The 24,230-nt window shown below is 48.8% G+C and overlaps 1 protein-coding gene across 12 annotated transcripts in view; it reads right to left on the bottom strand.

Moving 5' to 3' along the window:
* The window catches only part of ZNF532 (zinc finger protein 532), a 108,659-nt gene that overhangs the window by 52,592 nt on the left and 31,837 nt on the right, over window positions 1-24,230 (bottom strand). For all 12 annotated transcript variants that reach the window (XM_046024963.1, XM_046024966.1, XM_046024961.1 and 9 more), the window contains one exon: window positions 4,762-7,124. In XM_046024963.1, coding sequence (XP_045880919.1) covers window positions 4,762-7,107 — 2,346 coding nt within the window. In that variant the 5' untranslated portion in view covers window positions 7,108-7,124. The remainder of the gene's footprint in view (window positions 1-4,761; window positions 7,125-24,230) is intronic.

Here is a 24,230-nt window from a genome sequence, read left to right as displayed (position 1 = left end):
AGTAAAGGACAGCCTTCTGGACAAATGGTATTAGAGGAAGAAGATGTGCATGGGTAAAATAAACAACAACAATAAAACTCAGTGTAAATCTCATACCTTATATAAAAATGAACCCAAATGGATCATGGGCTTAAATACAAAAACCAGAACTATAAAACTTTAAGGAAAAAACACAGGAAAAAATTTTTAGGATCCAGAGCAAAAATTAGGCTTGACAGCAGGAGCATGAATTGTAAAAGGGACAATGGGTACACTGGACTTCATTAGCATTGAAAGCATTTGCTCTGCTAAAGACCTGTTTAAATAAGAGACGCAAAGGCTCTGGGGTGCCTGGGTGGCTCAGTCATTAAGCGTCTGCCTTCAGGTCAGGCCATGATCCCGGGGTCCTGGGATTGAGTCCCACATCGGGCTCCCTGTTCAGTGGGAAGCCTGCTTCTCCCTCTCCCTCTCCCTCTCCCCTCATTTATGTTCTCTCCCTCACTGTCTCTCTCTCTCCCTAATAAATAAAATTTTTAAAAAATTATTATTTAAAAAAAAAAAAAAGATGCAAAGGCCCAACCAGGAGAAAAGACTCGCAACCACATACCCAGCAAAGGAGTAGTATCTAGAATACAACAAGAACTCCTAAAACTCAACAGCTAAAGGACACAAACATGATCTAAATAGAAAACGGGCCAAAGACTTGAAATATTTCACCAGAAAGAACATCCAGAGGGCAAATAAACACATGAAGAAGGACATTCTACATCAACAGCTACTGGGGAACTACAAATTAAAAGCATGACAGCTATCACACACCTACCAAAATGGCTAAAATGGAAACCACCACCACCAAAAGCTGACGAGGGAGCAAAGAAACGGCATCACCAGTACCCTGCCCAAGGAATATACACCAGTTCAGCCACTCTGGAAAACGGTTTCTTAAAAATATAAACGTGCAACTACCATACGACCCAGCAACTGTACACGTGTGCATTTATCCCAGCAAACTCCAACTCATGTTCACACAACCACCTGCACACAAATGTTTGCAGCTGCTTCATTCGGAATGACCCCGAACTGCAAACAATGCAGACTGTCCTTCAAAGACCGAAAGGGAAACACCCCATGGGACAACCTCCCCAGGAATCCCCCGCAGTGATTTTAAAGAACAGCTTCCTGGTACCTGCCACAACCTCTGTGAGTCTCCAGGGAATCACACTGAGTACAAAAAGCCAATCCCCAAAGGTGACAGACGTATGGCCCCATTTACAAAGCGCTCCTGAAATGACAACAGAATAAAAATGGAGAACAGATTAGGGGCTGCTGGGGGTTAAGAAGTGGGTGGGAGTGGCTCTGAGAAGGCAACTGAGAGATCACTTTGGTGAAGGAATATTCTGTAGGCTCAGGGCACCCGCGTCGATATCCTGGTAATGACCCTGTTCTACAGTTTTGCCAAGTGTCCTACTGGGGGAAACTAAATAAAGGGTATTTATTTCTTATATGAACCTAAAGTTATCTCAAAATGAAAAGTTTAATTTTAAAGTCAGTGATTTGAGAAGGAAGACCCAGGACATCCGCACAGAACACTGCAACATTATCAGACAAAATTTTCAAGCGATTATGGTAATTTTAAGTAGAGGCGGGCAGCGGGAAGGAAGGGAGGGAAAGGGAGGGCAGGCAGGCAGAACAGCCCCGCTGCTTGTGAAGGGTACACCTCTCTCTAGGCCTGGTGGAGTCGAACGCTGGGAGTCAATGAATGAGGGGCAGTGGGCCCTGAGGTCACACCCTTAACTTTCAGAACCAACAGCGGCAGCAGGGTCAGTGTGGGCACCGCTGTGAACGGTTCCCTAACTAGACTACTCTGCAAACCTAGGGAACCCCGCCCAGCGAAGGGCTCAGTTAGTCCAGAAGAGAAAACGGGCAGCTTGCAGGCATGGGCTGACCTTGTGCCAGATTCCTGCCCCAGAAGGAACGGTCAAAGGGGGAGGCCCCAGGGGGCTGTTACAAAGGCGAGGTAGTCCGCCCTCTCAGTCCACCGAAGACTTATCGAGAACGTGGAGAGCCACAGAGAGATGGAGAGTAAATGTTTTAATTACCTGACCGTAGTGACAAGAAAGGAAAGATTGGGTTCAGGAAAGACCGGGTCTTGAGGGGCCTCAACTTCAACATTTTGCGAGAAGACGTAGTGTTTTAAGTACCATTCTCAGGGAAGAAACAGTTTACGCAGGTAGATTTTTTCCCCCAGTTGAATTTAAGGTCATCAATTGTGAACGGATGGTCACGTGAACGGCAAACCGGAGAAGACGAAATGAAGAACCTTCCCGCTTCTCTTCTGCTCTTCCCGTCCTCAGCCCCCGCCTCCAGTACCAGCGGTGCCAGATGCCACACCAGGTGCCCACGATGCGTGAGGACGCCCCTAGCTCCCACGAAACCCGAAGCTGGTACAGCGACAGCCGTGTGGATCCCACCAACGTCCCAGACTGGGGAAGGGACTCAGGGCTGGCTTGATGAAACTGAGCGCTGAAAAAGTAGCAGCCAGCACCCCCCCTGCCCCCACGGAGAGCCATGCGGCCTGGGCTGCTGAGCGAGAGACCAGGCTGCCTGCCTGGGTCCGCAGGGGAACCCTGCTCGGGCCTAGTCCGAGAAGATCGGGGAAGTACTCCGGGAGGCAGAGGTTCTGGGCAAGGACTGCGACAAGACAAGGGGAAGTGGGGAACAGGCAGAGTATACCCTGGGGCACATTCAGCTCGCCAGCCGGCCGTGCCTGGACATGCAGGCAGCTGAGGCTTGTGACTGTAAACATGAAGTGAGTGGACACTTAGCCAGGCACAGTCGAAGAAAGAAAATACAACTGCTGGGGGGCAGGGGGAGGGGGAACGCTCGGCTCGGTGTGCATCTGGCCCCAGAGTTCATGTTATTCAGCCGTGACTCATTCCTAAGCATTCTAGGAGAAAGGCGTGAGCTACACTATACACCTGTCCCAGCAAAAGGCAGAAGTCAAGGTAAAACAGTCGCACACATGAGAGATGTTAATTTCCCCCCTGGTTTGACGCTCATTTGGCTGCGGAGCCAGGCCGGTCAGCGGAGAACAAGAGCTGGAAGTATCCGTGGAGGAAGGAGCAGTCCTACCTCCCCACCCACCTCCTCCTTCCTCGAAAAGACGAGATCCGGAAGAGAACAGAGCCTACAGGAGGGCAGCTCAGAATGCCTGATACGGAGCAGCACAGGATGCTGGAAGGCGGTGAGAGCCCCCGGAGCCCGGACCGCATCTGCCACGCCGCTCAGAGCACCAGCTGACCGAGAAACGAGGCAACACGACACACGCAACGGAGGGAATATTACCTTCCTGATGAAGCCGGGACAAGGTAAGAGGCCCCAGAAAGAACCCAGGCCCTGTCACCGGGATATGCTGGAAGAGCACGTCAATCCCCGCCTTCCCAAACCAGCCACTCTCCCCCGGAGTGTCCCACCGTCCCAGCCAAGGAAACCCGAGGCCGAGAGAGTGCTCTCAAAACTCTAATTTCCACCTGCACTAAACTGAAAATCCAAAGAAAAACATGATGGAGGTATTCTTGATCTTTTGGTTGCCCAACTCAAAATCCCACCAAGAACCTGACTCAGGAGTCGCCCTGGAGGAACGGATCGTGGCAACTCTACCCGACACCTGGACGGCAGCATCACCCCAGCCAGCAAGATATGGAGGCAAACAAGGAAAGGTCAGCTCGCTGCCGGGTCTCCACAAACACAAGTGCGAGCCAGCGTGTATCAGCTCAAACTAGGACCCACCACTTCCAATTTCACAAGTTCTCTGCTTCCCACAATAAACCATACGGTCTCTCTAGCTTGAATCTGGTTCACTGGACATATACAGTTACCTCCATTCCAAGTAAGTATCATTATCTGTAAAACACGCTGCTCTATTGGCCCAAGGATGCCTCATAGAGAACGACAGACTCACTGATGCCCACTGTGACGCGTACTTCACCAGCATCAACCTACACTTCACCACCACCCCCCAAAAAAAAAGTTGTAAAGAAATGCAAAGGTATTTTCTATTCAGATGGAGACGGTTTTCCATCTGTAGCTTAAATTCATTGTACTGAAGATACTCCTGGACCGACAGCGTAAGTAAGCAGGCACACCATGTAAGTGGGCACCAATTAAGTCTGTTTAACTGTACAAGACAGTAATTCTAAATAGCACGAGGACTTTTTTTTAAATCCCCAAATTGTCATTAATAACTCAACAGGTGATTTAACCTGACTTGAACATCTCATGCAAAGGCATGATGCTCTCACTAGTCAGCTCTCAGACTTCCTGCATACATGCCAACAATTCCAACTCATTTACCCTGAATCTGAGGTGCCATGAACTCAACTAGTACACAGTTTGTCTTTAAAAAAAAAAAAAAAAAAAAAAAGTGCCTCAGTGGGTTAAAGCCTCTGCCTTCAGCTCAGGTCATGATCCCAGGCTCCTGGGATCGAGCCCCACGTCAGGCTCTCTGCTCGGCGGGGAGTCTGCCTCTGTCTCTCTGCCTGACTCTCTGCCTACTTGTGATCTCTCTCTCTGTCAAATAAAAAAATAAAATCTTAAAAAAAAAAAAAGCACCTTCCCTTTCAACATTGTGCAAGTCTATGAAAACTTTTCTCTTGTGCATCACACACACACACACACCCACCCATTTGACTGAGCCCCCGCCCCGAAAATCGAGGGCATTGTATAGAGCACTCATGTCTACGGATTCGTCACCGAAACACCAAAATATAAGGGATACTCTACTTGTCCACTCGTATCTGCAGCCTGCTGGAAGTGTGTAGCCAGCGACGTCTCGTCCTGGAAAACCTCGTTGCACTCCAGACATTTCAGACTATGCCTGCACAGCTTGGAGGGGTCCTCGTCTAGAGGCATAGCTGGAATGATGGGCGTGCTCGAGGGAGCGGATATGACGGTCCCGGTAATGCCAGACTGAATTTTCGCTACAGTGTGTGTGCTGGCCCCCACGGAGCTTGGAAGAGCGGACGACGGAGTAGAAGTATTGCTTGACGGAGAGACAATCATTTGATCAGCTGGGACTGGCTTTAAGATCAAGTGGGAGCACTGCATCACAACCCCCTTTTCCTTGTGCCCGCGGGCGTGGGAAAGGAGACTGCATTTGTTGTAAAAAACGAGGTTCTTGGTACAGTGGTTACACGTTACTTCGATGCGCACGCTGCGTCGGTCGTAGTGTTGGGTCAGGCTCTTTTCGAGGGCAAAGGAGTCCCCGCACTCCAAGCACTTGTACCCGCGGGTCGGTAACGTGATGCCTGCATTGGCAGGAGGACTGAGGTTGGGGATGTAAACTGGGACTGGGTTGACACTGCTCAGCACCTTGTTGAAAGCTTCCACCACGGAACTCTGCAAGGAGGACACCACCTGGACCCGAGACACCTTCTTGGGTGGTTGCGAGGCCGCTGCATTGATTATTGCCTGCTTTATTTGCTGCTGAGGTTTGGTTAGCACTTGGCGGAGCTCAGAGGTGGCCTGGGCGCCCTGAGGCAGAAGGTTAAGGTTGGCGAGGTGCACAGTCTTTGGCACGAGTTTGGCATTGGCCAGGCTGGATGCTGGCACCACAACGGTTTGCTGCTGGATGGCGTTGGCGGCTTTGATGATGGCGCTGCTGGCACTCTGAACAGAGGCAGCAGATATGACCGTGGCTTTGACCGTCGTGTTGTTAGCGAGCTTCAAATTGATGACCTGCGAGCCTGCCGTCTTCACAGCAGACACTGGGAGGAAGGCGGTTGCCACGGGCTTAATGGTGACCTGTTTGGGGGTCAACTCTGCAGGGGCGACTGCATTGGTGACCACCGCCGACTGCAGAGGTGCTCTGGGTGGGGAGGAGAGGACGGCAGCCGAAGCTGGAGAGGACAGGAGAGACGTCACAGACGCCATCACGGACCCTGCCTGCTCAGAAGGCTTTTTCCCAGAGTCAAGATCGACTTCTGGCAACACCCTTGTCACTGTTCTCTTTATTTCCCCAGAAGACGTCTTAATGGTTTTGATGCGGACTTTGGGGATTGCTGGTGTCGACCCGGCGGGAGAGGACGGTGACCCCTTGCTGCTGTTCTCACTGGAGATGCTCCGGGGGCTGTCCGGCTGCTTCAGGGACGCTTTTTTTGTCCCGTCGATGAGGCTCTGGGATTCAGGAGACTTTTCCGTGGCTCTGGGACTGTCATTTACTTCTTTAGGTAACGGAGAGGACCCCTGGGAGTCGGTCACTGGTTCTTTGCAGGAGTCGGAAGCAGCCTTTTTAGCACTCAGGGCTGCTATCGCAGCTATACAAGAGGACAGCTTGGACGATGGCTTTGACCGTGACAGTGCGACACTGCCCGGGCCCGGGTCGCTCTTCTCCGAGCTGGGCTTCCCCTCGTGGGCCCGATTTTCAAGCACCTTTTCAGAGTTCTCCTTCAGCTTCTCCTCCGCTTTTCTGGCTTTAAAAGGTTCGTAAACACTCAGATTCATGGAATTTGTTTCTGTTTCTCTCTTAACAGCTCTGTTTTTATCTAAATTGCCTGCAGGAGAGATTCCAGTTTTGCTCAAGCTGTCCCCTCCGAGCGCCTTTGGCTTGTCGTAGTCCTGCTGGGCAGACGACCCTGTCAACACGTTTGACCGGAATCCAGAACGCACGTCCTCTTTGTCTGGGGGGTCGTCCACTTCTATCTTCTCGTCGTCGTCAAACTCTTCAGCACTTGAGATGGGGCTGAACTGGCTGAACGCGGAGTCTTTCACAGTCACCTCTGAGGCAGGCGCATCTCCTTTCGAGGACTTGGATCCGTCTTTGCCGTAACTGTCTAGAGAGGACGCGGTCAGAAACCCGTTGTGTAAGCCGTTGCCGGTGGGATTGTGGCCGTCTTTCTCGGCGCCCTCGGCGGAGTCGATGTTCCGAACGTTCTTCACGATGACACTGACGCCCACGTCGGAAGAGGAGGGCGTGTGGGAGTCCTCGTCTCCGTGCGCGTTCTGCTTGATGTGGCTTTCCTGGTCATCGTGTGCAGACTCGATGGCTGCTTTTGGATCGACCATATCTGGGATGTCAAATGCTGCCAGGAGGTCATCAAAGTCTGGGGTCTTCATATCCCCCATGGTCATGAATTTGATCAAATGTTCTGTCAAACGAACAGAAATAATTCCATCAGCAAGGAACACTCTGTAATGATGAGATAAACATCCCTCTAGGACTTACACAGTGATGATCAGCAAGAAAGAGGGGGCTGGTAACTGCGCTTCCGACAACTAGGAAACTCGGAGTGAATGAACACCCAGAGACCACGTACAAAGCCTTGGTAATTACAGCTTCAAACCAATTTCCCCAAAATGCTGCATGGCATTACCAGCACGGCGGCTCTCAAACAAGAACGAAGTTGACTGGCACGGGTACAGCACAAAATTTGTCATTTACCACTGGATTCATCACACAGTTTTCACCAAAAGCTACTCCCAAACCTATTTTAATCTCTCAGCACTCAATTCCACTGGCACAATGTGCACGATTATGGTTACCATCACGTTTGGCCTATCACATCAAAGGGAATATATGACCATCGAAAAACCAATTACAGATTTCAATTCACCCACACAGCAAATGAGCATCCAGCCCACCAGGGGCTATCTGCTGCTAATAAAGTTTGGCCCGAGATTTAAAAAAGAAAAAAAAAAATTCCTAAGAAGCTTTTTCAATCAGTTTTTATCTAATCCTAATTTTCTCTATTATGTTAGGGGAAAGATTTAAAAAAAAAAAAGGATAGCATCCCTTCCTTCTCCCTCCTTGGTTTAGTGCTTTCAGTGCTGAAGCTCAACAAGGTCATTTCCTAACTGCCACTGCACTGGCACAGACTGTCCAACTGACTGTGGCTGCTGGGCCACGACCCCGCGGTTGACGCTGCTCTCGACGTGCACACGTGGACCCGAGGGCATGGCAGAGCCTGGGAGAAGGCAGGCCTTCTCCTCTATATTGGGGCCAGATCGGGGTGGGTCACATTCTGTGAAGTGCTCCTATTAACGTCAGCAAAATCCTGGGCGGTAGAAGGACAGAGCATTTTAGGAGAAAGGATGGTCATTCCCATGGCTAAAGATGAATGATTATAAACGCATGAAATGCCTGGGGTCTTTAAAGGGTACCCTTCACCCCATCTGCAGAGGACACAGGATCGTAGAGATCACGTGAGAAGCTCCACTCCAGGAGACATCCCTCCTCCTGCCTGAACCTCGGAGCACTCTGTGTTTCTCTGACCTACTGCTACATAGCACGGCACGTGTGTGTACTTGTCTCCTCATACCCACTGGCCTGTCAGCTGACTGAAGATGGCAATGTCCCGCTCATCTTTGCACCATAAACGCCACATGACTAACACACCACGAGCCAGGGGCCAGCACACTGGACTGATTAGAAAGATGGGCCCAGGCCCAGATCTGTCACTCCCTAGCTCTGGGACCCTCAGGAAAGGAGGGAATCTTTGGACCTATTCCTTCTTTCTGCTGTGGAGGGAGGCAAGCAGTCAGGAAGAGAAGGAAAACAGGAAGCAAAGTTCAATGTGGAAGGGAAGAGGGTTGCCGCTGATTTTAGGCAACTTTCAATGCAAGGATCAGCCTAACTGATCTACAGACATTTATTCCTAAGGCTCTTTCATCTTCAATACTTACTACTGTTTCTCCTTTGAAGTTATTTATTTATTTATTTATTTATTTATTTATTTGACAGAGAGAGAGATCACAAGTAAGCAGAGGGGCAGGCGGGGGTGGAGGGGGAAGCAGGCTCCCCGCTGAGCAGAAAGCCCGATGTGGGGCTCAATCCCAGGACCCTGATTATGACCTGAGCCAAAGGCAGCAGCTTAACCACCCAGGCGCCCCCCACCTTTTTTTTTAATTATTTTTATTTATTTTGTTCCTCCTTTAAATCACTGAGAAACTGTCCTCCACATTCTACTGAAGTATTTAATGATTCTTCTTTTCGTACGAACTGCAAGAGATCATGCATTCCTTTTTTTTTTTTTTAAGATTTTATTTATTTCTTTGAGAGAGAGGGGCACAAGCAGGGAGAAGGGGCAGAGGGAGCAGGAAAAGGAGACTCCCCACTGAGCTGAGAGTCCGACGGGGCTCATCCCAGAACCCTGGGATCATGACCTGAATGGAAGGCAGACGCTTAACCGACTGAGCCACCCAGGCGTCCTAATCACGCATTCCTAACAAAACCTACACGGGGGTTAAGGCAGACTTCCCACTGAGGTAACAACAGGCATACAAAGAAACCTCAAGTCCATCAGTCGTTGCTAACACACCCTCCTTGGCTTACTCACAGACTGTGGGACACATCCCAACGCTGCTCATTATCTGGGTGGAAAACTATTACTAAAGAAGAAATTAGCAGGCGTGGTTCAACAGGAGCCATAGAACAAATCACCTTCCATTCACATTTGTCCCGGTCAATACAGAACTGAAGAAGTCACATATGCCTTTCCCTACATGATTTGCTTGGAGAGAAAATACCCCAGGGCCACCCTTCTCTTGGATGGATGCCTGCAAGACCCACAGGGAATACTATATCCCCAGCATCAAACTACAGCCCTGAGAAAACATCAACACTTCTAAGTTGATATTATTATGAAAATATCTATGACGAGTCATACTCAGTGCAATTCTGTGATTATGATTTTCCTTCTAGAATGAAACTGAACATTTAAACTGCAGAATATAGGGAATGAAAAATCCATCTGTCAGATAATACCCACGCAAGAGTCTACCCACTTAGGAATAATCCCAGAATGTCACTATATTTATTTTTAAGCAGCAAATGGCAATTGTAAGTGAAAACTCATGATAAAATCACCATTAAGGGGGCACCTGGGTGGCTCAGTAGGTTAAGTGTCTGCCTTCGGTTCAGGTCATGATCTCGGGGTCCTGGGATACAGCCCCACGTTAGGCTCCCTGCTAAGCAGGGTGTCTGCTTCTCCCTCGCCCTCTGCCCTTCCTCATGCTTGTGCACACACGCTCTCTCTCCCCCTCTCTCTCAAATAAACAAATTTTTTTAAAAAATAAATAAAAACTAAAAAAAATAAATAAAATCATCATTAGCAAAGCACCCAGCCCCTGTGGTTGATCTCTACCAAGCATGCTGACTGAAGTGTAGAGATCATGGTTTTTAGAGAACTCAAGACACAGAATCACCAACTACTGCCCAACTCCCACCAGAGCAGAAAGGGTCTGAAGAGAGCTAAACACTGCGAAGTGTTTCTTTAAGCCACCACTTATCCAAAGCTTGGACCCACGCTCTACTCGTCCCTGGGAGTGGACAGGCTCTGTCCTCTCTCCGTCCTTTCTTTACGGTGACGCCGGATTTATGTCACGTGCCCTCTCCTTACACCAAAAAACAACATCCAGTTTCTCATCGTTCATTCCTGAGGGCACTCGGTTCAGGAACAAAAAGAACATAGAAGGCCATTCAAAGACTCACAGGTGGTAGGCCCAGGACACACAATCGCAACAGATGATAAAAGGTCTCCCGTAGAACAAAGCCTGCTGTGCAAGTGACAGTCTGGATCCGCAGTGTGACTGGCACCCACTCGCAGGCACCCGTGGGAGACGAACAAGTGAACCTCCTCTTCCTCTTCTGCTGACACGAGGGCCCTGCTGTCCCACCCACACGCAGGGACGCCCACGCTACCACAGAGCGTCCCGTCACCCGGTCAGTGGTAGGACAGTGTCCACCACGCCGCCCATGTCTTTTCCTGTCACCTCACCACCTTCGCCCAGCCAAAGCAGAGTGAAGGCTTGGAACACCCCAGAGAGGATCCCCAAAGCCTGCCAATGTCCCCAGGGGTTGAGAGGACATTCCCCACGCAGGAGCAACTCTCCCTCCGTCGTACCGTGGGAGCACTCCCCGCTCTCCCATCCCTCCGTGTCACCTAAGATTTATACTTTCTCTGCGGGAAGGGGGTTGGACTTGAGGGCAAAATAACGGGACCTTCTGAAGAGCACTGGGGTGAGGGCAACTTAGCAGAGGTTTCAAAAACTCTGAATCCAGCCCCGCTGGTTCACCTGAAGAAATCCCGATGTGAAGGTCAGGGACACAGGACAGGCATGAAACCGGAGTGCAAAGCCCAGCACTGCGTGGAACCTACCATCTCCGGCGGGGAGGACCCGCGTCTGCGGGGACACCGCTCTCGCTAACTTCACACTTCTTGCTTGGTTTCCAGAAATGTCTGTCATCCTCACAATCCCACTACCTATCACCTGCTCCCTTCCTGCGTTCTGGAAGGCAAGAGCAAATTCTCCACTTGGGGGAACAGAATGTTTAACTCCCACTTCATTTCCCAGCTGTATCGGGTACAAAGAGAAATGTTTATGTTTAAAAGTTTTCTCTCCATTTTTCATCCTGGTCCCGAAGAACCACTGTGTTCAAAACATTACAAAAATAAATTTCAGTCTTTTCTTTTAAAGATGATGGACAGGGGCACCTGGGTGGCTCAGTAGTTAAGCGTCTGCCTTCAGCTCAGGTCATGATGGCAGGATCCTGGGATCGAGCGCTGTGCCGGGCTCCCTGCTTCTCCCTCTCCCACTCCCCCCTGCTTCTGTTCCCTCTCTCACTGTGTCTCTGTCAAAAAAATTAATAAAATATTTTTTAAATTAAAAAAAAATAAAAGATAATGGACAGGGAACTTGCTTGAGCGTCTCTTTCGTTTTTTTTTTTTTTTAAAGATTTTATTTATTCATTTGACAGAGAGGGAGATCACAAGTAGGCAGAGAGGCAGGCAGAGAGAGAGGAGGAAGCAGGCTCCCTGCGGAGCAGAGAGCCCGATGCGGGGCTCGATCCCAGAACCCTGAGATCATGACCTGAGCCGAAGGCAGCGGCTTAATCCACTGAGCCACCCAGGCGCCCTTGAGCGTCTCTTTCATTGGACAGCTTGGTTTTCAGACAGAATTAGCTTTAGTTGTTGTAATAATGTCTTCTATTTCATTCGTACTCCGTAAAACATACCTTCCTTCAAAGGCACCAACAGTCTTTTAATTTAAAACTAAACCCCATATAAATAACCTATGATTCACTAATAGCATTTGTGCCTAATGCAGAATGTCCTTTTACCCAGACACTGAAAATATTGGGGAGGGGGGAATGTAGGCCTATTTACAGAAACAGAAACTGAAAGAACTCGAGTCTGTCACGTGATCGCTTTAGTCTCTCCTATGACATGGACAAAACATTTCCTTTCTTACTTAAGCCTCTTAAAATTACAGAAAGCTATTTCGTCTTTGTTGGCCAAAGTCAAGAGTTATCAGGTCCAAGAAAAATTTAAGAAAAACCTATTCACCCTTCATCGTCCTTCGTACACTTTGTGATGAAAGAGACCGTTCTTCGGGGACCTGTTTTCCAGTTTCAAACTAGAGACCAGCGGCGGAAAAGGCTCAGGCATCACTGACCCGGGGACTGCTAACTTCAGATCACCCCCAACGCCCACCTGCCCACGCCTGACCCAGCCGACATCCAGGTCGGACCCGGCCACGGTTCTGCATCCAAAATGACCACGCAGAGGCCAAGCTGGACAGCGAAAACACATCAAATTCACCATTTAAGTGGAGAAACTAACATTTTAATTTCATGAAAACCAATAAACTCTAAATCATAATAATCCTAAAGAAAACCATAGTACACACTGACCACCTTGACAGTCTTCCACAAACCTCCCGAAGAACAACTGTAATAATACCAGCCCTGTTATCCTTCTGGGGACTATGTCCTTCACTATTTTCTAGCACCGTCTGGACACCAAAGCCCTTTCAGAAGAAATCATTCACTGAGTAATGAACCTAACTCATATTTCTTTTTTTTTTTTAAAGATTTTATTTATTTATTTGACAGAGAGAAAGATCACAAGTAGACAGAGAGGCAGGCAGAGAGAGAGGAGGAAGCAGGCTCCCTGCGGAGCAGAGAGCCTGATGCGGGGCTCGATCCCAGGACCCTGAGATCATGACCTGAGCCGAAGGCAGCGGCTTAATCCACTGAGCCACACAGGCGTCCCCTAACTCATATTTCTAACCTCCTTGTCTTTCCTTCAAATATAAAACGTTTTTGTTTTTCTTTTTTTTTTTTAATGTAGTCTCCACACCCAGCATGAAGCCCCAAAGCAGGGCTTGCTCATGACCTTGAGATCCAGAGCCAGTTGAGCATCTGACTCTTGATTTTGGCTCAGGTCATGACTGAGTCCTGCATCAGGCTCCACTCAGCAGGGAATCAGCGTGGGATTCTCTCTCTCTCTCTCTCTCTCTCTCTGTCCCTCCCCCTGCTTTGCTTGGTCTCTTTCTCCCTCCACCAATAAATAAATTAAAAAAAAAAAAAAAAGAAGACGACATTTCACACACAGGATGAAGAGAACAGAATATACATTTTGCTAATTCCATGTGAATTAATAAGAAATTAGTAAATATAGTTGCTATTTATCCATAGCAGATTTACTTGTTTCACTAAACCCTCCCATCCATCTCGGTATGATCCTTTTATCAATTCCCAATAATGCAGATACTTTGGCCAAGGTAGTGTGTCCTTTTTCAGTTAATACTTAGCGTTCCTGGGGCGCCTGGGTGGCTCAGTGCGTTAAGCCTCTGCCTTCGGCTCAGGTCATGATCTCAGGGTCCTGGGATCGAGCCCAGGATCGGGTTCTCTGCTCAGCAGGGAGCCTGCTTCCTCCTCTCTCTCTGCCTACTTGTGATCTCTGTCAAATAGATAAATAAATAAAAATCTTTTAAAAAAGAAACTTCGTGTTCCTGATTTGAAATATAACTGATGGGAAAGTTCAAACCCCTTCTTGGAAATATAGACACAGCACCACAGTAATCAGGGCACAACCTTGAGACACACAAGAATAAAACCAGCCCTTCCCTGTGGTTGTTCTACGTACTGCCCTCAAGGCAATACACACAGGCACCTCCCTCCCTCCTGGCCCCTCCACTCTCCTCAGCCCTACAGGAGCAGCCAGAAGAGCATCCTGCCACATGAGCAAAGGGTCTCTACAAACCTCAGCCCTTCCAGAAGCTCAACCTGCAATTTCTGGCCTATTTCCCATGTCACCGCACCTAAGGAAGGTCACCCTTAGATCCAAACTCTCAAAGCTCAACCATAATGAGCTCCTTTGCTTTTCCCATGGAGGTTCTCCAGTGGTCAGGAGAACTTCTAGAGAAGACTGCTGATCCCTGTTCTTTATCCCCGCCCCCGGGGAACTCCAGTCTCACTTGGCTCCACGAAGCTCTCTTCCACATTGCTGACTCCCATGCTGCCAGCGGTCAAAAACTACTCCTAACTTTCCTTCTTACCTGCTTAGACCGCCTTCTCCCTGCCGTCAGCTTCAGAGACGGCGGGCATCAGGCGAGACCTCTCCCAGAGCCCTTACTACCTTCCCACCTTTCCCACACCCGCACAGCTGGCCATCGCAAGCCAGTCCTCCAAATCCACTGAGAGCTGGCCGCCCTCCTTTCCTGCACTCTTGACCACACCTGTCATCTCTACCTGCTGCATGAAGAGGCTAATCTTTGCCTGCTGACCCTAAAGTCAGTGCCCTGTCTCATGGGCACACTGCCTCCAGGCAAGTGCTCAACAGCTGGGACAAATTAGGGACCTCTAGCTCCTTCCCGGCCCCTCTGCAATCCACCCCTGCTACCACCGCTAAAATCCAGGCTGTAGGAAGGCATCTGGAGGAACTGTTCTGTATCACCATTTTTGGGATGGATACGTATTTCTTTGCATTCGTGGAGACCCAAAGAATTTACTGTATGTAAAGGGGATTGGAGACGACCAGGAATACTGGGAGGCCCAAAATGTAGAGCAACGGTAACAAAGGACCTAAGTCCGTCCCCGTCAACAGTATCAGCGTGCGGGAGGAGGACGGAAGAAAGAACTAGCTGAAGCCCCGAGAAAACACAATCCTGACCGTATGTTGTAAGGCCGCAGAGGAGGGAAACGGGCACATACTCTCTCCTCCACTCAGTACAAAAACTGCCGAGTCAGAGTAAGGTCTGCGATCTCGTCACAGCAGTGTACCGGGGATAACTGCTTCCTTGTGATGACTGTGTCTTAATGACGCAGGGTGGTCAGGGACAGCTGGGTAAAGGGTTCCTGGAAACTCCTTGTGGTATCTTTGCAACGCTTCTGTAAGTTATAATAATTTCAGAATAGCTAAATGAAGACAGTGCTATCATTTAGTCGTGTACATCTACTAAATGAAAATCAAGCGAGCGCATCGTGGCCAGAAAACACTCCATACCACAGCCCCATTCCGTGACCTGCGTCCTTTCCCACCGCCGTGGTCTTACAGCAGAATGCCATTCCCCAGGCATCCTTGCCTCTCGTGAACCCCGCAGCACCGCCAGGAGCCCACCAGACTTCTCCTGACCCCCTGGCTCTCCCCTCCTCCCCGCCTGGGTCCTGTCTGACTCTGTACCTCCCTGCGTCCAAGGGCAGCGGCAGCAACTCCCATGGTCCCAACCATCTGCCCATTTACAGAACTCAGGCACTTCCACATTCAGCCCCAATTCTACCCGCAGAGCCACCTTTCCGAACTGCCTGCTTCGTGCTCCACTTGGCTCCCCCAACTGCGCAGCAAAGTTAACCTAAAGCCCTCATGTTCCTCCCGAGCCCTGTCCGGGTTATGTCGATGATATTCACCTTTTCTCTGAAAACATGAAAAGCCCTCAGGCAGCATTTCACAAGCAATGAAACAGACGTGACTTCTGTAGGATCTTATTAGGCTTCTCGCCAACACAACGCTGAAATACACATAGTAAATGCTGGTTTTTCTACACAGGAGCAGACTCCTTCCAGCAGGACAGCTCATTATCATGCTAATGAATATTCTAACTCTCTGAAAAGAAAAATGCGGCAGTCCCCAAATTCTGATCTAACCAAAGGTCCTTTTTTTCCGATCCATGAATACAAATGCCAAAATGATTTCCCAAAAGGATATACCAATTTCTGTTGCTGCCTTTATGCATTAAAAAGGAGTTATTTTAAGCTCATCCTGCCTCTGAACTTCATAAATATTTATTAGCAAATATCTAAGGCAGCAAAAAGGTAACTTATTACACACTGATTTCTACGTTATTGGTTATTAGAAAGTTTGAAACTTTTCCCACGCGGTTTGCTTACCAGTTGTAAGAGAACTATTTGCTCACTGGATAATGAACGGATGCAGACGGAGATGATGAATATCCTATTTACTTCTTTCTGCCGCTCTACGAGATAACTTACCAACCTGCGCTCTTGTCACTTAGAGAATAATAATCAGCAAAAGCACAGAAAACCCATCCATACAGTTCCCTAAAATAAATTAGTTTCTATGGACAAACCCTGATGTAGAGAAGGAGCATTCAACATCGCAGCTACACAACACGCAGACCACAGGTGGGATGGCACAGTGCTCCCTCCAGCACTGTTCCAGTCCAGCACTACTGTTCCCTTTGCTCTGAGTTCCTCGTGCCAGAAAATTTTCCACCTAAAAAATGAGGTTAACAGTGTACACCCAGCCCCGGGGATATACGGGAAGGACTGGGTACTTGACGATTATTTGAGAGAGGGCACTGTCAAAGTCAAACACACAGCACAAAAAAAGCACAGAAAGTACCCGATTCAGACAAGGAGTGGCCACTGGTCAGAGAATTTCAAGGAATGTTCCTCTTCCTGTCACCCCACAACCAGTTGGGAGATCTACACCCAGGGCCAGAACACCTTCCTGGCCAAGCATTCAGGACCACATTGTGGAGAATGGCTTGTGATTATTAACCTTCCTTCTCACAGGGTTTAAGCAAGAGAAGGAACGAGCTAAGTGGACAGCACTCTCGGGTGGGGAGGCTGGCCCTGAGGGGCCTGGGGGATGGGAGATCCCACACAGAGCCCAGGGGCCAGGCTGTGAGCCTCGGTCAGGGTCAGAGTTAGAGAATGGGGCACCAGGTCAAACCCACCAGGTCAGAACCGCGGAGGCAGACAGAAGAGATGCCCAGACAAGAGACGGCAGGGCACCATCCTCATCAGAGCCCACCTGCTCCCGACGGCCCCCAAATCACAGCAGAACTACAGTTCATCCGGACACCGCACCTCACAGTTTGCACAACTTCCCACCAACAGCCGCTCTCCCCTGAAGACAGATGGAACGTTAGCAAAGGTCACACCTAAGAGATGGGGCTTCTCGAAATCCTCAGAACTCCTGCAAACAAGGTTTTCTCAGGGGAGCCCCAAGAATTGTATAACACTCTTAAGTTCTAAATCTTGGTTAATTAAAAAAAATTAATCAATAATTAATGTGATCTGAGGAACAGAAAAGAAAATAACGTATATCTCCATCTGTTTCGAGATTCACACTCAACAAGAAAGTGGTTCTCATATAAGATTTCCCATGAAGGACAAATATAGAAGAAATCACATCCGGGAAGATGTGAATTTTCATACTGTTCCAGTCGCCCTACACTTGGCTTTAATCTCCTTCATTTACCTCTGTCACTACCCTTGGGAGTCCCCATCATCAAAGCTACACTGTAAATTGGGAAAGACAGATGCAAACCTCCAGTTCCCAAGTCCATTTTATTTCATCTATTTGTTTTGCCTTCATAAAACCAAATGCTCAAAATTTAACGTTAATGAGTTTTTAACTACCTCCCGAAGGCTCACAAATCTGTAAAAATTCTTGAGGAGCGTAATAAAAGATACAAATTGCAGACCAAAAATATCATCGACCCAAATTCAATCCTGTTTGCCAGATGCCTGTTCAGTGTCGATACTGAAACTCAGGCCACAGAAAAAAGCTGCTTAACTCCCCATCCAAAGAATAATTTTTTTAAAAGATCTTATTGATTTCAAAGAGCGTGAGAGAGCACGCACATCTGTGTACATGCCGGAGAGCAGGAGAGGCACAGGGGGGAGGAGAAGGGAGAATCCTAAGCCGACTGTGCTCAGCTCCATCCCACAACCCGATCCCAAAACCTGGAGATCACAATCAGGGCCGAAATCAAGAGTCAGACACTCAAACGACTGAGGCGCCCCAGAATGTAATTTTGTACTGAGGTAGTCTTCTGAAAGTCTGACAGCTAGGGACGCCTGGATGGCTCAGTCGTTAAGCTTCTGCCTTCAGCTCAGGTCATGATCCTGGGGTCCTGGCATGATGAGTCCCACATCGGCTCCCAGCTCAGCGGGGAATCTGCCTCTTCCCGCTCCCACTGCCTGCTGCTCTCCCTGCTTGTGTTCTCTCTCTGCCAAATACACAAACAAAACTAGTTTCTAAAGAAGAAATCTGACAGCTAGACAAAAACCATATCCTGGCAGTCTTACGGAAAGACTCGCTACGTGAAAGAAGAAAGTGAGTCATGCGAGAAGGTGGGCCCAGCGCTGGTGCAGATGCCTGGCAAAGACCGGAAGTGGGGGCAGCCAGCACACGAATCACGGTTTTGGACGCATTCCCCGCTAAAAGGAACCAGGGTCCCTTGGAGAAATGACTGATTCTAGGATCAGGCAGGAAATACACAACAGGGGCCTGGAGCACCTAGTGCTGGGAAGGAAGCAAGGGCCCGGAACGACAGGACAACATTGACAAGGACACAGAGGTCAACTGAAAGAGTGTGCCGTGGCCAGAGCTGGTGCGACTCGGGCAACAAACAAAGCAGTGCTGGATTATAACCTAAAGTATAAAATAAAAGTCCATGAGTCCCTGATGACACGAAGGACTGAAGGTCTCAACAGGAGACAGCCGGTAAACCTCCCGCACAGAGGAATTGAGTGACCGCCCTGGCGCCCTGCCCTTCCGCAGGGAAGAGGATTCCCAGCTCCTGACGTGACTTTCTTCCAAAGAGGACAGTGCGGAAAGGGAAAGAAAAGAGTAACTTTCGGTGGAACTGCCTGACGACCCCTCTCCGAGCCAGATGACTAAGGTCAACATCCAAAGTGGTAACTTGCAGGTACAGCAGGTCCTGCGTTGATGTGAGGAGAACAGCACGTTACCCCAGAAACAGGCTTCCTCAGTCTAACCACGAGAAAGACGTTGCACAAAGCCCAGCCGCCGCCCACTGTGCAAAACACCGACTGCCGCTCCTCCGAAGCGCAGGCAGGGTCATGGAACACAAGCCAGTCGGAGAAAGGATCACAGCCAAGAGAGGGGTATAGAGACGTAGCAACTAAACGTAACGTTACATCCCGCATGGGATGCCGGAACAGAACAGGGCATCGGGTAAAAACGGAGGAAATCTAAAGAAATCACAGGCTTCAGTTAGTTTGTTTTCTATAAGTGAGTAAGACATGGGCGCCTGGGTGGCTCAAATGGTTGAGCCGCTGCCTTCGGCTCAGGTCATGATCTCAGGGTCCTGGGATCGAGTCCCACATTGGGCTCTCTGCTCGGTGGGGAGCCTGCTTCTCCCCCTCTCTCTCTGCCTGCCTCTCTGCCTACTTGTGATCTCTATCAAATAAATAAATAAAATCTTAAAAAAAAAGTGAGTAAGACAGGGGTGCCTGGGTGGCTCAGTCAGTTAAGCACCTGCCTTCAGCTCGGGTCATAACTCGTGGGTCCTGGGATCCCGGGGTTCTGGGATGGAGCCCCTCGTCAGGCTCTGAGCTCAGAGTGCAGTCTGCTTCTCCCTCTCCCTCCGCTCCTCCCCCCTGCTCGTTCTCTCTCTCCGTCAAATAAATAAATAAAAATTTTAAAAATAAAGAAATAAAAGCAAGTAAGACAGAGATAATGAACAGCTAGCTAAGAGGGTGGGAGGGTGCTAAAACGAGACGAGGGGACTGGGACGAGCAGTCCCTGGAGAAAGGCCACACTTGGGTGGGCCAAGAGCATTACAGACAAGGTATTCCTAAAATGTGTACGGCACAGCTCTCTGTATGCGGAGATTAATTTTCCCTTTTATCCTCTTACCAATAAGCTGCCTCAAGGTCAGCCACTGACAAATCAAAATGACTTAACCGGTTTTTTTTTTTTTTTTTACTGGGACACCTGGGTGGCTCAGTCGTTAAGCATCTACCTTTGGCTCAGGTCATGATCCCAGGATCCTGGTATCAAGCCCCGCATCAGGCTCTCTGCTCGGCGGGAAACCTAATCTCCCCGCCCCCCCGGCTTGTGTTCCCTCTCTTGCTGTGTGTGTCTGTGTCAAATAAATAAAATCTTTTTAAAAAAGTATTTTATTTATTTGTAAGAGAGAGAGTGCTCACAAGCAGGGGGAGCGGTAGGCAGAAGGAGAAGCAGGCTCCCCACCAAGCAATGAGCCAGCTGCAGGACTTGATCCCAGCACCCTAGGATCATGACCTCAGCTGGAGCCAGGTGCTCAACCAACAGAGCCACTCAGGCTTCCCTGACTTAACTTTTATTTATTTATTTTTTTTAATATTTTATTCATTTACTTGACAGACAGAGATCACAAGTAGACAGAGAGGCAGGCGGAGAGAGAGGAAGGGAAGCAGGCTCCATGCTGAGCAGAGAGCCCGATGCGGGGCTCGATCCCAGGACCCTGAGATCATGACCTGAGCCGAAGGCAGAAGCCTTAACCCACTGAGCCACCTAGGCGCCCCCTGACTTAACTTTTAAACCAAAGTTTATTAGAAATAGGATTTCCAGGGGCGCCTGGCTGGCTCAGTCAGTGGAATGTACGATTCTTGGTCTCAGGGTTGAGTTTGAGCCCCACGTTGGATGTAAAGATTAGTTAAGAAATAAAATCTTTAAAACAAAACAAAACCAAAGACAAGACAAGACAAAACAAAGAAACAGAATTTCCCGAAGTTGCATATTCCATGCTCTCTGCACACAGAACGACTGGGACAATCTTCCACTACCACGCCCAGCCCCAATCCTGCCCAAAGATGACAATGACTTATTTAGCGTCTCTTTTTACCTAAAGGCAGACAGTATGACAAGTGGATCACTGATAATTTAATATAGAAGACAATAGCCAATAAAAAAAATAGATCCCTCTGGGGGGACCTGGGTGGTTCAGTCGGTTAAGCATCCAACTCCTGATCTGGGCACAGGCCATGATCTCAGGGTCATGAGATCCCTCCCAGCACCTGGCTTTGCACTGGGCATGGAGCCTGCTTGAGATTCTGTCTCTCTCCCTCTTCATTGGTCCCTCCCCCGCCCTTAAAAATAAAGTTCCTCCTAAATAAAGGTTTGGACGTACAGGTCACATGGAAATAAATGAATTGTTTATGCCTCTCACTATGATTTAGGTATCTTCTAACAAAGCCGGTCTTTCCTTCCACAGCAACACTGTAAATGGGATCTGCCGGTCCAAACTTTGGCAGCCAGAAACAGAAACTGCTGCTTCCCTTTAAATAAGTTATATGCCGAACGCTTTCCCAGTCATCCACTGCAACCCACTTGTGAAGCCGATACAACTAATGGCCTGCATGCAGGAAAACAGAACAAGGTAATATATTTATTTTTTTTTAATTGTGGTAAAATACTCATACCACGAAGTTTACCATCTTAACTAAATAATTTTTTTAAGGAGGCTCCAATACCGGAACTGAACCGACTGAGCCACCCAGATGCCCCTTAACGATATAATTTTTATATGAAAACTACATAAAAATAATAAAAGCAAAAAAATGCTACCTACTATTTCTTAAAAAATGCTACCTACTGAGACCTACAGAAGAATAAAAAACAATTAGCTGAGCTAACTGTCCCCCAATGTACGCTGAAAGTGTCTTAAAACCTCTAAGGGGCAGTTTAACTCACACATTCTCCAAGGTTTGGACTTCAGACTTCTGATACACACACAGACACACACACACACACTCTCTCTCTCTCTCTCTCTCTCTCTCTCGAACACACAACTGATTCACTAAACATATGTATGTCATACCACAGCCACTCACTTGAGAGAGATTCAAACCTAATTTTTTTTTCTGAGATATCCAGTTAAAGGGCCTGAGAGAGATTTACAATCACACCTCATTTCAAGTCTCTTCCGTGGAGTTTCCCCATCTACCTATTCCTCAAAATCAGACTCCCCTCTCCCTATACTGTTTTTCTCTCAGACACTCAAAATAAGAGTATCCCCTCTACTTCTCTCTCATGGAGTCCTGCCCATTTTCCTCAGACACATCACATCTGCCGTCTCTAGAATACCTTCCCTCCTCTAGCTGTGAACGAAGTCACCTCACACCTAGACAAAGACAACACCCGATTCCCCATCCTCTCATTCGATACTGCCTGACTCAACCATCGAAACTCCATTTCAACCGTATCTGTCACTCCCCTCTATTCAAAATCCTCAAATCACTTTCCAAACTACAGCCCAACTCCTTAGCCTGACCCCATAGGCCCTATCCAGCTGAGTGAGGGCCAAACACCATCAGGCCGCACCCAGCAGGTAGCCCCTGCAGACGCACCTTTCCTTCTTGGATGTCGTGATTTCTGGGCCCAGAATCTTCCGGACACACACACCCCTCCATGGGCCGTGTTTGAGAACCCATTCCTCAGGTTTTTCTCAAAGAGCCTCAACTTCATCATTTTAAAAATGGGCACAGATAACAATAGCCATTGCACAGGACAGGCGAGTAAGTGAAAACATGTAATACATATGCAAAGCACCAAAGCATCAGCATTAAAATGCTATTTTCTGAGGCACCTGGGTGGCTCAGTGGGTTAAAGCCTCTGCCTTCAGCTCAGGTCATGATCCCAGGGTCCTGGGATCGAACCCCACATCAGGGTCTCTGCTCAGAGGGGAGCCTGCTTCCCCCCCACCCTGCCTGCCTCTCTGCCTACTTGTGATCTCTGTCAAATAAATTTAAAAAAAAAAAATCTTTAAAACTGGTAAATGTAAAATAAATAAAATGCTCTTTTCTTCCTCTCTGTTGATTTGTGAGAATAGCAAAACAAAACAGAAAAAGAAAAGGAACACTGAGGTAAGGAAGTGAAGTGAGTTGGAGGTGATGATGGGAAAAGGACAGCACTTTGCGAAGGGCAGGCTCTGCTTCCTCACTACATCTCATTTCACTTCACAACATACGGCCTTTCTGCTCCTGTGCAGGCGCCCCCCGTCCCACCACCAGCCATTGCTAGGATCACCAGATCCTACCTGGGAAAGAATGTAGTTTCCTCGAAAAGGCAGCAGAATTTCAACTCGCAAAGCAAAATACCTCAACAGGTCTCTCTGTCTGTCCTGTAACCTTTTTTCCTAATTTCGAAACGCTGTCTTCGGAGCCAAGCATGACTGGCTGCGATCTCAACAACTCCTTGCCCAACCTTGGCCCAACCCACATGGCTAGACCACGTTCGCACACCCATGGACACGGCACCAGGCCCCGGTGGCTCACAGACCCGGCCCCACGGAAGGGCCGAGCACCAGCACGAGCGGCCACAGCAGGTCACCACGGATGAAAGCCACGTTAGGAGCCCTCAGGAGAATTCCCCCAGCCAGGAGCCCCACCCCGAGGAGTGGTCCCCAAGTCCTATACCAATGAACCAACACTCCAAGAGAAGCTAGAGAAAAAAGGGAAGGGACAGACGAGGCTCAGAGAAAAGAAAAGGCAAAGCAAAAGGGGGTTATCTACCCAGTCATCCAGTTCTCTGGCAAGCTGAAGGGCTGCCCTTTCCTTGTGAAAGACGAAGGGAGGGGACCTGGGATGAGTGGAAGAAGACCAGGGTCTGGCGGCTATGGAGGCAGAGCGACATGGGAAAAGGGCTCCCTGGCAGCCACCCCAAGAAGAGGTTAGTGTCCACTCGGGATGCTCTCTGAGGTCATGCTAACTCCCGACTGGCCCCCTGCGGGCGTGCGGGCTGTCACTTCTAATAGGGGCTGCGTTTGGGTTTGTCCTCTCCCTAGCTGGTCCCATCCATGCTCTGCCACCGCTCATCAGCAATGCTCTCCCAAGAGTAGGTGTTGACTGAACGATGATGTAAGAGAGAAGTGACCGAGGGGCGCCCGGCGGGCTCAGTCGGTGGAGCGTGCCACTGCTGGTCTCGGAGTCATGAGTTCCAGCCCCACGTTGACTGTAGAGATTACTTAAGAAGAAAATCTTTATTTTTTTTTTAAAGATTTCATTTATTCATTTGACAGAGAGAGACACAGCAAGAGAGGGAACACAAGCAGGGGGAGCGAGAGAGGGAGAAGCAGGCTCCCTGCTGAACAGGGAGCCCAATCCGGGGCTCCATCTCAGGACTCTGGGATCATGACCTGAACTGAAGGCAGATGTTTAACGACTGGGCCACCAAGGCGCTCCAACACAAAATCTTTAAAAAAAAAAAAAAAAA

The sequence above is a fragment of the Meles meles genome, chromosome 12, assembly GCF_922984935.1.
Source record: "Meles meles chromosome 12, mMelMel3.1 paternal haplotype, whole genome shotgun sequence".
Lineage (NCBI taxonomy): Eukaryota > Metazoa > Chordata > Mammalia > Carnivora > Mustelidae > Meles > Meles meles.
This window is presented reverse-complemented; position numbering and strand designations above follow the sequence as displayed.